The following is a 16,357-nucleotide window of genomic DNA, read 5'->3' on the forward strand; positions in this document are numbered from 1 at the left end:
CGAATAAACCCAGGCAGCCCAAATGCGCAAGCGCCGCTGCACAACCGGCGTTCTCTGCGACTCCGTTCCAAAACCCAAAGGGGATCCTGCTCCAGGATTTTCCTCTATTCATATTCCTTTTTTTTTTTTTTTTTTTTTTTTTTGCTCCAGGGCCCGGCTCCCGGGTAATCCTTACCGGGTTTCTCTCCAACCAGGGCAGGCGCTTTTGTCCCCACCCAGTTCTTTCTCGACGCCTTCCTTGGCTTCTGGCCGGCTTCAGTCCCACCACCAGGATTTTCCCAGGCCGTCCTTACCTAACCAGTCGCCGCACAACGAATACTTTAACAACATCGACTTGGAAGGGTTCTCCCAGACCTTCTATTAGTACTCAGTAAGGTCCCATCTGGCTCTGAGCCTCAGTTTCCCCAACTTTCACAGCTACCCCTTGCCCATGTTCCAGGCCCACTGCAAGGGTAAGAGGAATAAATTTTTATAAGGACCGAACTTTTCTTTATTTTTAACGTGCAGAGTTACCTTTTTCATTTCAGGGACATTTTACTGAATCATGTTCGATTATCTTTTCCAGTTCTAAGGTTTCTCTTATTTCAAGGATGCCAATTATGCGTTCATCTTTCACATCTGTTAGCTTCTAGTTGCCTTAATTTTTGTGATTTCCTCTTGAGTTCACTTGATTACAACATGTGAGTAGTTTGATTTTTCAGCCGTGTTTTGATTCGCCCTTGCTATTTCCAGTGTATTTTTTGCATGTGATTTCTTTTTCCCGTTCTTGTATCAGGTGGCAACCGCTGAGTGACAGACAATCACAACCTCAGTGGCATGCGTCATGCTCACAGCCTGGAGCTGCAGGTGTGAAGGTTGGCAAGGAGAGGTCTGCGCTTGCCCAGTGCTGTCCATGACCAGGACAAGGGTGTTTCATGCTGGGGTGAAGTAGCATTAGCAGCAAGGCTATAGCCACTTTCCGTGACTGGCTGTCATAGTAATAAAGGTGGCTGGCATTTGACCTCCAGTTCTTGGATCCTGTAACTATCCTTCCATTTATCCTGAAAATCACTGATCCCTCCAAAATCCCAGGAGTACAAATAAATTCCACGGGAGACGAATTAGGCTGGTATCAAATGGAGCTACGAAACCAGGACATAGGGCAGAGAAGCTCCGCTTCAGAATTAGGCCAGGTTTGATTCCTACTGTGTTAATTTGGCCATGGATTAACAACCGTAGGCTCAGCTCCCTCGTATGAAAAATGACAATGGTCAGGACTTTCGGTTGCAAATGGCAAAACCTCCTTTACCTAATCTGGAAAGCAATTTTTCCCCATTGACCTGGGAGAGAGGGAAGGAGAGAGGGGGAAAAAACATGTTTGTTGCTCCCCTTATTTATGCACTCATTGGTTGATTCTTTTTTTCAAAAATTTTTTTTATTTGAGACAAAGGTAGGTGACAGAGAGGGAGAGAGAAAAAACATTAATTTGTTGTTCCACTTAGTTGTGCATTCATAGTTACATTCCTTCTGTACCCTGCCTGAAAGGGGATCGAACACACAACCTTGGTGTTTCCAGGGGAAGCTCTAACCAACTGAGCTAACTGGCCAGGGCCCATTGGTTGATTCTCGTCTGTGCCCTGACAGCAGCGCAAACCTGCAAGCTTGGCTATCCCGGTGATGCTATAACCAACTGAGCAACCTGGCCAGGGCCTGAAAAGCAATTTATTTAAAGGTGAAACAGTCCTTCTTTTCCCCCACCCACACCCCAAATTTCTGAGAAGTCTGGAGAGAAGCTTCCGTGTATTGCAGTTGGAAACCAACGCCCCCACCCCGCCAGACACATGGGCCTGAACCACCCCAGTAGCACTGCAGCCATTAGAGCACATGCTCCCACTTTCTCCTGTCTGTAGCTCTCCAGCGGGCTCTGATTGGTGGGGCTGAAGTCACATGATACACCCCCCCCACACATGGGATGCTGGGAAAGAAAAAGGCTTTTGGATCAGGGCTGGTGGAGTGGAGCTGTAAAGTGGGGGTTTCCCCAAATGGAAGAGGAATCACTGAGGGTGGGTGGTGAAGAAAAGGAATAGGTGTGCCCCACACTCCCTCTGAAGAGCGGCTGGGAAAATGACAGGCGACAATGGCTCTGGGTTTTAGCAGCACTTTTTTATTATTCCTAACTTCTGCCCACTGCGGTCCCCTCCAGTGGCTCCAGAGGTCCCCTAAGATCGAGCCCCACCCTCCCCTTCCTAGGCACCCTCCAGAGGAGGTGACAAAGGCTGCGGTGAAGGAGGAGGAACAAACACCTTTATTGGAGGACAGTGTGGACATAGGAGGGGGAATGGAGGGACAGCATGAGGCGGGAAGCTGGTGCCTTGCTCAGCTCCCCTCCAGGGGGCCGAGCAGAGATGGGCTGGCACACCCCGGCCAGGCCCCAAGGCCCCCGCTATACCTTCAGAGGGGGCCTCACGGCTGGGAGGGAGGCAGGAGGCCTAGGGTTCCCACAGAGAGGGGGCCACCAGCCACCAGGGTTCACCGATCCATGCTGTCGTCGGTCGGGCTGGAGAAACAGGTCTGGAGCAGCTTTTCGCAAAACTCCAGCTCCTCCTACATTTGGGGGACAAGAGCAGGAGCCTTGAGTGCAGAGGCTGGCCCCTGCCTCCAACACGCCCTGCACACAGGACAGCTCCTCTTCCCTCCACCACACCTGCCGGCCCCAAAACCTGCCAGGGTTTTCCGACCCGTGCTCAGATCCGTGACTCCCTGTTTCTCTTGTCACCGGCCCCAGGACTGCTGAACCAGACCCCAGGATCTCCCTGCCTCTGGTCACACCTCACGGGTCTGTCCTCACCTCGGCCCCCTTGGGCTCTCTCTAACTCCCAGACACAATTCATCTTCCTTATCCCTACTTAAGACCCCTTCCCTAGATACAAATTCCAGAAACCAAGAAAGCAAGTACTGACTGGCTGGGCTGCATAAACAGAAAAGGAATTTGCACACACACACACAAAAATGCCAGAAACAAAAATGAAAGAAAACCAAGTTGGCAGGGAAAATAATTGTGACTCATCACACAGGGGTTGACATGGTTAACACTTAAATCAATGGCAGAAACCACCACCCAGTAGCTTACCAGGCAAAGGATATGAATGAGCAATTAACAAGAAAGGAAAAACATGCCCAATTTCACTCCCTGGACAATGCAAATATAAACTGGAATCACCAGCTTGAAAAAAGGTCAAATGGGCCTGACCTGTGGTGGCGCAGTGGATAAAGCATCGACCTGGAAATGCTGAGGTCGCTGGTTCAAAACCCTGGGCTTGCCTGGTCAAGGCATATACGGGAGTTGATGCTTCCAGCTCCTCCCCCCTTCTCTCTGTCTCTCTCTCTCCCTCTCTCTCTCCTCTCTAAAAATGAATAAATAAAATAAAATTAAAATTAAAAAAAATAAAAATTAAAAAAAAAAAAGAAATTTCTGGTATTAACACAAATAAAACAATTCTTTAAAAAAAAAAAAAAAAAAAAAGGTCAAATGGTTTGAGGCCACCCTGTCCTGGCCAGGATGCTGGGCACCCTTGTGGCTGCACTGTGGACCAGTTCAACCTCTAGGGAGAGCAACATGGCAAGAGTTAGTGCAATGGCCCTTAGGGGTGTAACTTCACTTTTTTCATACCTTAACTCGGCCATTCTAGAAATTTGTCCTATAGACATACACATATAAAGCAACACGTGTGAAAGGTTATTCTTTTAGCAGTGTTAGTACCCGGAGAGTGGAAACACCCTGCATGTCCACCATGAAGGGCAGGGGCACCAGAGGTTGCCCCACGGCGCCACTGGATGAGGAAAGCAAAGAGCAGGCACCCACGCAATCCCAGGGAGGCCAGGAGAGAGGATGAAGCAGGGTGCACAGTGGTGGTCCAGAGAGGCTGAGCTGGCAGAACATGGAGAGGGACCAGGGAGAGAATCTACAGGCACATGTGCATGCCTGCACTGAGATTATCTCAGGAGACACCCGAACTGGGAGAGGTATTGGGTGGTGAGGGACAGGTTGTTTATCATTTATTTGTGGTGTGTGATCTATTTAAATATCTAAGCTTGCCTGACCAGGCGGTAGCACAGTAGATAGAGCGTCGAACTGGGACATGAAGGACCCAGGTTTGAAAACCTGAGGTCGCCAGCTTGAGCATGGGCTCGCCGGCTTGAGTGTAGGGTTGCTGGCTTGAGCATGGGATCATAGACATGACCCCATGGTGGCTGGCTTGAGCCTAATGTCGCTGGCTTGAGCAAGGGGTCACTCACTCTAAGGTAGCTTCCCCCGTCAAGGCACATGTGAGAAAGCAATCAATGAACAACTAAGGAGCTGCAACAAAGAATTGAAGCTTCTCATAGCTCTCCCTTCCTGTCTGTCTGTCTCTCTCTCTCCCTCTCTCTGTCACAAAAAAAATAAAATAAAAAATAAATATACATATCTGAGCTATTTATCCCTTGTTACTTAATATCTATAGAATTAAATATCTAATGAATTATGACTATCCTACTTCACTAGCTAGTGCTATCACCCCTACTTATCTAAATATCTAATGAGTTATTTACCATATATTTGTTACTTATCAATTTAATTAAATATTTAATTGGATGCTATTTATTATTTACTCATTTGTTATCTATCTAGTATTTTACTAATATTTTACTAATTACTCAATATTTGAATACAGTGTAAATAACTTGGATAATAATTCAATGAATTTGTTAACCCTTTAAGATTCAGAAACTCAAGAGTTCCTCCCCCTCCGTGCGGATAGCACAAGGCACAGGGGAAGTGGCAGTAATGTTTGCTGAGTGGGTGACAAGAGAAACACGTGGATGAAACATGAGCACAGCGTGAAGAACAGACCACGGTGGTGTGGAGGGGTGCGGCAGGGCGGGGCAGGGACGGGCCACGCCCACCAGCGCACCTGGTACTCCTCATGCTGCTGCAGCAGTTGGCAGCGGTGGCGCAGGAGCTCCTCCAGGCCCAGCTCAGGCTCACGGCACTCCCGCACGCCCTGGGGGAAGTCTGTCACCAAGCTGCAGGGACAGGATGGCAGTCTTTGGGACCTCCCTCGACTCAGCCCCTGCCCCCCACCCAGCACTACCACGGGAGCCGGGGAAAGACAGTTGCCCCACCCCAGGCCTCAGTCTCCCCATCTAGGGCGTGGGTCCCATGCCATACCACCGCCCCCCACCCCATCCCAGGGACTTGTACAGAACAGGGCACTTAGCACAGCGCCTGGCCTGGGGGCGGGGGCTGCTACCAGCACTGTCAGCTGCTCCACCTGTCATCCCTTGTACTGTTTGGGGTACAGGTGGAAAGGAGAGCCCCCTCCTTTTGGGGCGGCTGAGTCACCCCTTCCAGGGGAAGAAAGAGGCTCTAAGAGTGCCAGTACTGGCCAGGGGCAGCCCCAGACCCTGGCGCCCCAGGAGAAGGAAGGCCGGTACCTCGTGGGGCCCCTGCCCCAAAACGTGTTCCTCTGGGGCCCCGGCATACCTGCACAGGGCTCCCAGCACGTGCTCGTGGAAGGGACTGTGTTCTGTCCGGACCAGGGCCACCAGCTGCTGGACCATCCCCATGGAGCACAGGGTCCCTGAGAGGAGGGCCCTGGAGTCAGGGGGGCAGTCCTCATCCCTCCACTGTGCACCCCTCCCCCTCCCCCCACCCGAGCCCAGACCCCCTGCCCCTGCCGCCCCACCTTTGTGCTCCGGGTGGCCCACCAGCAGGTTCTGCAGCAGGAATGCCGACTTGACCTTGAGCTTCTGCACCTGCTGCTGCATGGCCCGCATCAGCACAGAGAAGCCATCCAGCCGGAGGAACTGCAGCAACCCCGCCTCCTGCTCCCGGACCAGGCCTGGTGGAAGGGAGCAAGGAGGGGCCTCAAAATCACGGTCACCGCCATCACCAGCACCATCATCTTCACCATCCTCACCATTACCATTATTACCATCCTCACCATCACCATCATTACCATCACCACCATCTTCACCATCACCATCATCTTCACCATCCTCACCATTACCATCACTACCATCTTTACCATCCTCACCATTCCCATCATCCTTACTGTCACCATCATCTTCACCATCCTCACCGTCACTACCTTCACCATCCTCACCGTCACCATCACCTTCACCATCCTCACCGTCACCATCATCTTCACCATCCTCACCGTCACCATCACCTTCACCATCCTCACCGTCACCATCACCACTACCACCATCAGTTTTTAGGAGCCTGCACTTCAAAAGCATTACCTTCTTTTAAGTGTATTTTTACCAAGACACAATGGATGCAAAGCTATTTCGAGAATAATACTCTGCCCCACCTGTCCCCCACCCAGCTCTAGCTCTTGGTACCTCTGGGGCCCCAAGTCCCTCTCTGTGTGACCTAGATGGCCAGTTGCCCTGGGTCTGTCTGTCCATCTGTCCCTCCCAGTTTGGGGTGAAACTTTCCAAACGCCAGCTCCTCCAAAACTCCTTCCCTGACTTGCTAGAATTCCTGCCTCCCTCCGGGAATCTCCTTCTATCCAAATGCCTATGCTTCTACCAGGTGACATGATAAATATAGATTTGGTCTCTGTCCCCCGCTCCTGACATGGGGTTCCTAAATCTCTTGGAATTTGCTGGTGACAGGAACATCTTTTCTTCTAATGCTGTGGCTCTGGGTGGGGTCCCGGAGGGGACTAGTCACCAGAAGGAACAATCCTGTTTAGGAACTAAAAATGTTTGGCCCCGCCCCCCCTCCCCCATCCAGCAGAGAAGGGAGACGGGCGGGCGGGAAAGGGAACTACTGACCCCTCCCTACACCATGAAGCCTCCACACAATCTCTCAGTGATGGGGTTCGAAGAGCTTCCAGGTTGGTAAACACATCCACGTGCTAGGAGGGTGACACATCCCAACCCCATGCGGACAGAAGCCCCCCTGTGCTCAGGACCCTCCCAGACCTGCTCTGCGCATGCCTGTGTCCTTTATCCCATCCTCTGTAGGAAACCCCTAAACTTAAGTCACTCTTTCCCAGGGTTTTGTGAGCCATTCCAGCAATTACAGAACCTGAGGAAGGTTCATGGCTGGTCAGTCAGAGGTACGGCAGGCCCAGGACTGTGACTGGCATCTGGTGCAGGGACAGTTTCAGGGGACTGGGACCTCAGCCTGAGAGGTCAGCGCCAGCTCCAGTTAGGGCTTCAAGTTCGTACATTGAAGCCTGGACCCACCCAGACCCCCACATCAGTGCCTCTGAATGTGCTAGTGCCGGAGTATAACCGCAGGACACCCAGCTGGGGAGCAGAGATTGGACAACATGGTGCTCTAAAAAAACCCGACACGACTGGTATACCAGCACTGTCTGCAGAGGGACGGGTTTTCCTTCAACTTCAAACAGATGGATAGAATGCTGCCCTGTGGCCCAGACATCCCACTCCAGGGTGTACACACCTGAGAGACATCAAAACAAATGTCCACAGAACACCTGTCCACACATTCTCACAGCAGCATGACTCACAACAGCCACAGGTGGAAACAGCCCTGACTTCCAACTGGTGAACAGACACACAAAATGTGGTCCGTCTACAAATGAAATGTTCCTTGGCCACACGAAAGGAATCAAGCGCTGACGTGTGCTCTAGGTGTTGACTGACCTCAAAATTGCGAGGTTGGCCTGCCTACACGGTGGCGCAGTGGATAGAATGTTGGACTGGGACACGGAGGACCCAGGTTCGAGACCCCAAGGTCATCAGCTTGAGCGCGGGCTCCTCTGATTTGAGCAAGGCTCAGCAGCTTGAGCCCAAGATCGCTGGCTTGAGCAAGGGGTCGCTCGCTGTGCTGTAGCCCCCCGGTCAAGGCACATATGAGAGAGCAATCAATGAACAACTAAGGTGCCACAACGAAGAATTGATGCTTCTAATCTGTCTCCCTTCCTGTCTGTCTGTGCCTCTCTGTCCCTCTCTCTGTCTGTCACACACACACAAAAAAAATTGTGAGGCTGAGTGGAAAAAGAAGCCAGTCACTCCTCAGGCACATGTTGTAGAATGCCATTTATATGAAATGTGCAGAACAACTAAATCCATAGAGACAATAAGCAGATTGGTGGTCGCCAAGGGCTGGGGAGGGACTGCTAACAGGTACAGGGGTTTTTTTTGGTGGTGGTTGTGGGGTGCTAGAGTGTTCTGGAATTATGCAGTGGTGATGGTTACATCACTCTGTAAACATACTGAAAGTACTAAACTGAACACTTAAAAAGGATAGATTGTCTAGCCTGTGAGTTATATCTCAATAAAGCTGTTAATTTAAAAAATAATAATAATAAGGAAACAGTCAAATGAGGGCGCCCAGCATGGCGCACTCAGGAAGAGGACCCAGCACATGGTAAACAGGGCCTTGGTTCAAACCCCAGCTTCACACGTCCTGGCAGGGTGTTCTGGCTGTCAATCAGGCTCCCTGACCCCGCCTCCCCTATATGTGGATTCCATCTGTCCATCCTTCCCTTGGAGGGTGCACAAGGACTCAACAAGTTAACGCCTGCCCAGGGCCTGGCACAGAGCGAGTGGCCCGCAGATGCCACGCAGACACCATCTCTGTCCCTGACCTGGCACCTGCGCCCCAGGAGGAGCCCGGGTGAGAGCTGTTGGTATCTCCACTGGGTAGAGGCTGGGGTGCCACCCAATGAGCTGGACCCGCCACTACTGGGAATGCCAACCGGGCCAGGAGGAATACCCTGACCCTGCTGGGCACAGAGCGCTTAAGCTGAGTATCATTCCCGTGTCATTAGGACCCGACTCACTGACTAGCAGGGGCTGGCAAGCTCAGCACCCAACACGGAGCCCTGACGGGTACTGGGGTACAAAGACAAAATGAGGCCCCTCTCCCTCTGCTCCCACACCGATCTCTCCACGGCTCACCTCCGCCACCTGCTCCGCCCCCACCTCTGGGGACCCGGACCCTTCCCTCAGGGCATCCCCAGGGACACTCACAGGAGATGGCGAAGAGGGCCTTGACGCGCACCGCATCGCAGGGGTCCCGGTCCAGTAGCCTCAGCAGCTTGCGAAGGGCGCCCAGGCCCAGCACCTGCTCCTGGATGGCTGCCACATTCTGGCTGCACGTGCCAATGAGCTGCGCTGCCCGCCACCGCAGCCCTGCGGGCCCGGCCTCCAGGTACCGGCCTACCAGCAGGTGCATGCCCGACAGCTGGCAAAAGTCTGTGCGTGCCGCAGAGAGGGCAGGAGAGAGCCAGTGTTACAGGCCAAGTTGTGTTCCCCGCTCCCAAATCCACACGTGGAAACCCCAACCCCCCAGTGCTCTAAGACACTGTATCTGGAGATAGGACCTTAAAATAGGTGATTAAAACAACATGTCATCATAGGATGGGCCCCAATTCAATATGACTGGTGCCCTCACATGAAGAGGAAGTTAAGACACAGATACACACGCAGGGAAGACCATGTGAAGACACCGGTAGGGAGCAACCATGTGAAAGCCAAGAAGGGAGGCCTCCAAAGCTACCAACCCTGCTGACACCTTAATCTTAGACTTCCAGCCGCCAGGACTGTGAAAGAATTGATGTCTGTCATTCAACTGTCCAGTCTGTGGTCCTCTGTTATGGCGGCTAGAGCGGACTAATAATACACCAGGCAACCCCTGAAGGCCAGGCTGACTCCCAAGGGGACCTGCGACTACTGGCGGCTCTCTCCAGCATCCAGCCAGGGGTCCCTCCAAGCTCAGCGTGTCTCAACAATGTCAGCATTTGGGGGGGGTAGGCTCCCAGGCTTCAGCCCACTAAATGCCGGCACAGACCCTCCTCCGGTCTTCAGCACATCCCCGATGGGAGAACTGCTCACTCAACGGGGGTCACCAAACCATGGCGTAATGCCCGTTTATGTAAATAAAGCAGGTATTGGTGAAAAAGTTAAATACAGCGTCACCAAATGACCACTGTGTCCTAAGTGTATGTCCGGAAGCAGGGAGGGCAGAGACTCAGACAGATACTTGGTACACTCATGTTCACAGCAGCATAATTTAGAATAGCCACAGCAGGACATGGCCCAGATGCCCACGGGCTGGTGAATGGTACGCAGCATGTGCTCTACCCATACAATGGACAATCAACCACAAAAAAGAAATAAAGTTCGGGCCCTGGCCGGTTGGCTCAGCGGTAGAGCGTCGGCCTGGTGTGCAGGGGACCCGGGTTCGATTCCCGGCCAGGGCACATAGGAGAAGTGCCCATTTGCTTCTCCACCCCCCCCCCCTTCCTCTCTGTCTCTCTCTTCCCCTCCCGCAGCCAAGGCTCCATGGGAGCAAAGATGGCCCGGGCGCTGGGGATGGCTCCTTGGCCTCTGCCCCAGGTGCTAGAGTGGCTCTGGTCACGGCAAAGCGACGCCCCAGAGGGGCAGAGCACCGCCCCCTGGTGGGCAGAGCGTCGCCCCTGGTGGGCGTGCCGGGTGGATCCCGGTGGGGCGCATGCGGGAGTCTGTCTGACTGTCTCTCCCTGTTTCCAGCTTCAGAAAAATACAAAAAGAAATAAAGTTCGATATAGGCTGTAACACTGAAGGAGGATACGTAGTCTATGATTCCATTTATGTGAAAGGTCCAGGACAGACAAACCCACACCTTCAACAACCTGCCTCTTCAGACGGAAGGGCCGTCTCCTTCTATGGGTCCTGCAGCATTTAACGTAAGACCCTTAGCGCCCAACTCGGCCCACAAGGTCCTGCATACCCAGTGTTACCTCCCATCTCCCTTGCCATCTCCCACTCAGCACTGCCAGGCTGGCCTTACTGCTGTTTCAGAAAACTCTAGGCATGTTCCTGCCTCAGGGCCTTTGCAATGGCCCTTCCCACCACCTGGGAATGCTCTCTCCAGAGCTCATCCCACAACTCACACGCTTATTTCGGGTCTCTGATCAAATGTCACCCTTCGGGGCGGCCTCCGCTCTCTCACTCTAGGGATGACAGGGGACAACCAGCAGACCAGGGCAAAATGGCCAGTTGGCAGGCATATCAAGGAAGTAACGAACTGAACCTGTATGCAGGTTCAGTGTGGGGTGAGAGGTGCCATCGTTGCTCCTGATAGCAAAGGGACTGAACAGGAACGGACAGGGCAGTCCCATCTGAGGCCAGGGTCAGAGCAAGATGGGAGGGGGATAGGGCTGGAGGCTGGAAAGCTGGACAGGAAGCCGAGACAAAGGAAAAGGGCTGAGGAGGAGGCAGGCCGGAAGGGAGACCGGGAGGCAGAAGGAGCTGGACCCTGGCGGCTGGGGGCTGGCGGGCAGGCCAAGGCGTACCTGCCGCATTGTCCATGTTTTCACACAGGTCAGCCAGCAGCTCCAGGGCCCCCTCACGCTCCTGCTGGTCGGCGGCCAGCTCCACCTCCCCGGCCGTTGGGGGCACAGGCCGGGAGAGCACGCAGAGGCATTCCTTCATCTGCTCCACCTCCTCTCGCTGACCTCGGCAGGCAGCCGACATAGCCTCCTGCAGCCACTGGCGCCGCTGGGGGACAAGGCACGGTGAATTAATCCACGAATTCATTCATGACCAACAGTCATTAATAATAACTGCCAACATCTGAGCCCTGACCAGTTTTTCAATCCACAAAGACCTGTCAAGCTTCATTTCTACCAACAGACTCTTGTCTAGACACTAGATCGACAGAGAGACAGGCTATGCAGTGGGAGACAGAGAGAGAGAGAGAGTGGAACTCCAGAGTTTTTGTCCTAAGTCACTAGAAGAAGATGGGGAAGACAGCAAAGAAGCAGGTGTAGGGAAAGCCCTGGCCAGCTAGCTCAGCGGTAGAGCATCAGCCTGGCATGTGGAAGTCCCAGGTTCGATTCCCGGCCAGGGCACACAGGAGAAGCATCCAGCTGCTTCTCCACCCTTCCCCCTCTCCTTCCTTTCTATCTCTCTCTTCCCCTCCCACAGCCAAGGCTCCATGGGAAGAAAGTTGGCCTGGGCACTGAGGACAGCTTCTATGGCCTCCCTCTCAGGTGCTAGAATGGCTCCAGTTGCAATGGAGCATCGCCCCCTTGTGGGCATGCTGGGTGGATCCCGGTCAGGCACATGTGGGAGTCTGTCTCTCTGCCTCCCCACTTCTCACTTCAAAAAAAAAGGAAGCAGGTGTGGGGCAGGAGGAAAAGATGAGAGCTCGTTTTTTAACTTATTAATTTGAAGGATCTATTTATACAGCAAGGAAACATATTGAGTAGGCTGCCCAAGTTCAGAGTGGAGGTCCAGCCTGCACTGGGGAGTTGCAGCATAGGCTCTGTTGACACTTTGAGGGGGACAGTTCCATGGTGGGGCTGTCCCACACACTGTCCGATGGTGGCCAGCATCTCTAACCACCACCCTGTAGGTGCCAGCAACATCAGCCCCTCCATTTGCAACAACCAAGAATGTCTCCACACATTGCTAGATAAAACCTCCCCCAGTAGAAAACCACTGGTCTAGAGATACATATTTGAGAGCTGTCAGAGAAAAGCCTCACCAGGACATGAAAGCGCACAGGAAGTGAGAGCCCTGCTAGCCGTGGCTGGTTGGCTCAGTGGATAGAGCATCGGCCTGGAACGCAGAGGACCCAGGTTTGAAACTCCGAGGTCACCAGCTTGAGCACGGGCTCACCAGCTTGAGCACAGAGTTGTTGACTTGAGTGTGGGATCACAGACATGACTCCATGGTCGCTGGCTTGAGCCCAAAGGTCACTGGCTTGAGCAAGGGGTCACTGACTTAGCTGGAGCCTCCCACTCCAGGCACATATGAGAAAGCAATCAATGAACAACTAAGGTGCTGCAACAATTGATGCTTCTCATCTCTCTCCCTTCCTGTCTGTCCCTGTCAGTACCTCTGTCTTTTTGTCTCTCTCGTTAAAAAAAATTTTTTAAGCTTTTTTTTAAAGCATTTTAATTTTATTTATTTATTTATTTTGTGACAGAGAGTCAGAGAGAGGGACAGACAGGAAGGGAGAGAGATGAGAAGCATCAATTCTTTGATGCAGCACCTTAGTTGTTCATTAATTGCTTTCTCATATGTGCCTTGACCGAGGGCTACAGCAGACTGAGTAACCCTTTGCTCGAGCCAGCGGCCTTGGGTTCAAGCTGGTGAGTCTTGCTCAAACCAGATGAACCCACGCTCAAGCTGGCAACCTCAGGGTCCCAAACCTGGGTCCTCCGCATCCCAGTCTGATGCTCTATCCACTGTGCCACCACCTGGTCAAGCAAAAAAAAATTTTTTTAATAAAATAAATAGCTTGACCAGGTAGTGGCGCAGTGGCTAGAGCATTGGACTGAGATGCAGAACACCCAGGTTCAAAACCTGAGGTTTCCGGATTGAGTGCGGGCTCATCCAGCTGAAGCGCAGGGTTGCTGGCTTAAGCGTGGGGTCATAGACACGACCAAAAGGTCGCTGGCTTGAAGCCCAAGGTTGCTGGCTTGAGCAAGGGTCACTTGCTCTGCTATAGCCCCCTGGGTCAAGGCACATATGAAAAAGCAATCAATGAACAACTAAGGAGCCACAACGAAAAATTGATGCTTCTCATCTCTCTACCTTCTTGTCTGTCTGTCCCTGTTTGTCCCTCTCTCTGTCACAACAAAAAACAAAAAAATAAATAAGTAAATAAATAAATAAAATGAAGCGAGTCCTAACCTTTCTGCTGATGGAAGGTCTTATCTTCAGTTTGTAAAAAAGGCAACATCAGTTAAGCACTATAAATTGAGGTATGTCTATACTGTCATCACCATCACTAGGGAAATGTCATTTATAACAAACATTGCTATTCATTTTCAAAAAAACCCTATGACATATTCTTGCTTTTCTCACTTCACAGATGTGAAAACTAAGGCACAGGAAGGCTGTGACTTGATCCAAATCACACAGTAAGCCATCCACACAGCCTGTGGTCAAACCTAAGCAGTCTGTCTCCAGAGCCTGTGGTCTTAAGGAGAATGAACACCTGGATGCCTTCAAGAGCGCTTGCCTATGTGCTGGGTACTGTGCAGAGTCCTACTGAAACTAGAACCTCAGAACTACCCTAGGAAGCGTCCTTATTATTCCTATCATCATTAACTTGCCAATGAAGAACTTGAGGATCAGAGAGATTAAGTTATATTCCCAAGGTCACATAGCTGGATGATGCGGAATTCAGTCTGGTCTGGCTCGGGAGAGCCCTTGCTTTTCTTTCTACCAGGAGGCTTTTCTGCTTCCCAGCATGGGACCCAGGGATTTAACCCCTCAGACGGTTCTGAGATCTGACCTTCATTCAGTCTCCAATCACCCCATCTATCACAAATATAGCCCACTGCGCCTTCACACCCGGAAGCCCGCCCCCCACCACCCAGGAAAAGCCCATTTTCTAGCTCCCCAAGATATGGTTGTTCCCACACACACCCAGCTCCCTGCGCCCCACAGTTTACCTCCTCACTCATGGGTTCTGGAGGGGGGTCTGGCTCCTCAGAGCCCGCCGTGATAGCCATCTGCAGCAGGCTCTGCAGGTTTCGCGGGGGCCGACGATTGCCCGAGCCCCCCGACGAGGAGCCGCTGCCCCCTGATGAGCAGCCCTGGGAGGCTGGGGGCAGAGCCAGGGGGAGGCGGCTGCCCCCTGAGCCTTGATCTGCCATGCGCTGTTTGTGTCGGGGGGTTAGGGAGGGTCACCGCGACTGTAGCTCTGGCGTCCCGGTGGGTCGACTCCTGGGTGGGTCTGCTGAGAAGTCGGCGTTTTAGGGGAGCGCGGCGTCCCCTTCATGACGCCGAACCACTCGGTCCACATCCCCCTTAACTACAACCCGTTTCCCTTCTTTCATAGCAACAGGACCCTTCCCCAAAAGCTATAAGCCCCGCCTTCCTCCCTAGCAACAGGCTCCACCCACTCTCCCTAGCAACCTAGCAACCCTGTCCCCAATCTTCAAAACTTGTATCTCCGTCTCTTAGCGTCATCACTCCCCGCTTCCAAACCAACAAGCCCCACCTTGGGTCGTCTTATCAACGAATATCCTCCCTCCTCTCCGAAGAAGGGTGCCGGAGCGCAGCGGACCTCGCCACTCGGGGCCTCGAGGCGCCGCCGCTACTCAAGACAGAATGGCCCACTCCTGACTCTAATGGGCGCCGCCATCTTGACCGGAAGTACGCACGGCCTCACGCGGAAGTTTCCGCGCACCCAACTTCGTAGCTGAGGCTGTGACGTTTATCCTGCTCTTAAGCCCTTCCCACCCGTCCGGATAGCACGCGTAGCCCCGCCCCTCAGTTACGCCCCACCCCTCGCCTAATAATTATTAAGCCCCGCCCTCTTCGCGAGCAACCCCCATACAAGCCCCACCCCTTTCTTGACCTATGCCCCTCCCTTCCCAGGTATGGCTCCGCCCACAAGGGGCCCTCCCATATCCATGTTCCCCGCCCTCTTCAACACTCTGCCCCTCCTCGCCACCTCAGGCTCCGCCCCTTTTCTAGGTCTTTCGGCTTCGGCTTCGCCCAGTGAAGCCCCAATCCTGTTCCCGCGTGCCAGCCGCTCCCGGTTAGGCCCCACCCCTAACATGACCCCGCCCCCTTTATGGCCTTGCCCTGGCTTGTCATTGCAGGTTGCGCTGGTACCTCACCTGCAGGCCTTTTTCCCTTCATCTGAGCCCCCACCCTATCACTTACTGGAGCCCTGGGTTCTCACCTCTAGTATCTGACCCTAGGCAGCCATTGACCCACCTCACCCTTTCTCTTGGCCTCAGTTTCCCCATCTACCCGTTCTCCTCTTATCATCCCCCTCTCCCTAGTAGAATCTTCCTTGGGTCCTGCCAGGTGCAGAGGGAGGGTGATTCTTCAAACAAAATGCCCAGTCAAGGTTGTTTGGGGAGCTCACAGACTCCACGCAACAGATTCAGAGCTCAGGGCTGGAAACGTGCCTCTTCAGCGCTGGTCTGCAGAGATGTTTACTTTGGGCTGGGCTTAAGGAAACCCTAGTTCTAGTCTTACATAAGAGCCCCCCTCCCTCCCCACCAAGTAAAGGTTTTAATCAACTTCAGTGGGAGCCACAGTCTCAGATGTATTGAGCTGCTGGGCCTGATGTGTGAAGGGTCATTTTGTGGGCAGAGATAGGATGACAAACATATAGGCCCTGTGGGAGTGTGTGTGTGTGTGTATGTGTGTGTGTGTGTGTGTTTGTAATACTGTGGAGAAAAATGATCTGGGCCCATGGGTATCCTATTGTTTTCTCCTTTTCTATATCTGCTATTAAGAAATGACCAAAAACCTTGGTGGTCTAAAACAACATAGGTTTATTGTCTTACCATTCCAGAGGTCAGAAGTCTTAAATGGCTTTTGGATATGCGGACTGGCATTGGGCTAAGATCATGGTGTCAGCAGGATTGAGTTCCTTCCGGGGTCTCCG

At 52.7% G+C, this 16,357-nt stretch overlaps 1 protein-coding gene and 1 long non-coding RNA gene across 3 annotated transcripts; one reads left to right on the forward strand and one right to left on the reverse strand.

The window, feature by feature from the left end:
* The first annotated feature begins 276 nt into the window (after positions 1-276).
* LOC136397461 (uncharacterized) lies at positions 277-950 on the forward strand. The gene is made up of 3 exons (XR_010749876.1): positions 277-452; positions 566-680; positions 776-950. It is a non-coding gene; the product is annotated as an uncharacterized lncRNA (long non-coding RNA).
* Positions 951-2,128: 1,178 nt separating this feature from the next.
* HSPBP1 (HSPA (Hsp70) binding protein 1) lies at positions 2,129-15,155 on the reverse strand. Of its 2 annotated transcripts, none has more exons than XM_066374509.1 (8): positions 14,951-15,155; positions 14,400-14,686; positions 11,283-11,487; positions 8,977-9,201; positions 5,706-5,861; positions 5,504-5,600; positions 4,932-5,043; positions 2,129-2,583 (listed from the first exon to the last, which is right to left on the reverse strand). In XM_066374509.1, the coding sequence occupies exons 2-8, from the start codon at positions 14,601-14,603 to the stop codon at positions 2,509-2,511; spliced, it is 1,074 nt and encodes a 357-aa protein (XP_066230606.1). In that variant the 5' UTR covers positions 14,604-14,686; positions 14,951-15,155; the 3' UTR covers positions 2,129-2,508. The 2 variants fall into 2 exon arrangements, with proteins under 2 accessions (XP_066230606.1, XP_066230605.1); XM_066374508.1 differs by having other exon boundaries at positions 14,400-14,683; positions 14,951-15,154.
* Between the last annotated feature and the right edge of the window lie 1,202 nt (positions 15,156-16,357).

Source organism: Saccopteryx leptura, chromosome 3, assembly GCF_036850995.1.
Source record: "Saccopteryx leptura isolate mSacLep1 chromosome 3, mSacLep1_pri_phased_curated, whole genome shotgun sequence".
NCBI classification, from domain to species: domain Eukaryota; kingdom Metazoa; phylum Chordata; class Mammalia; order Chiroptera; family Emballonuridae; genus Saccopteryx; species Saccopteryx leptura.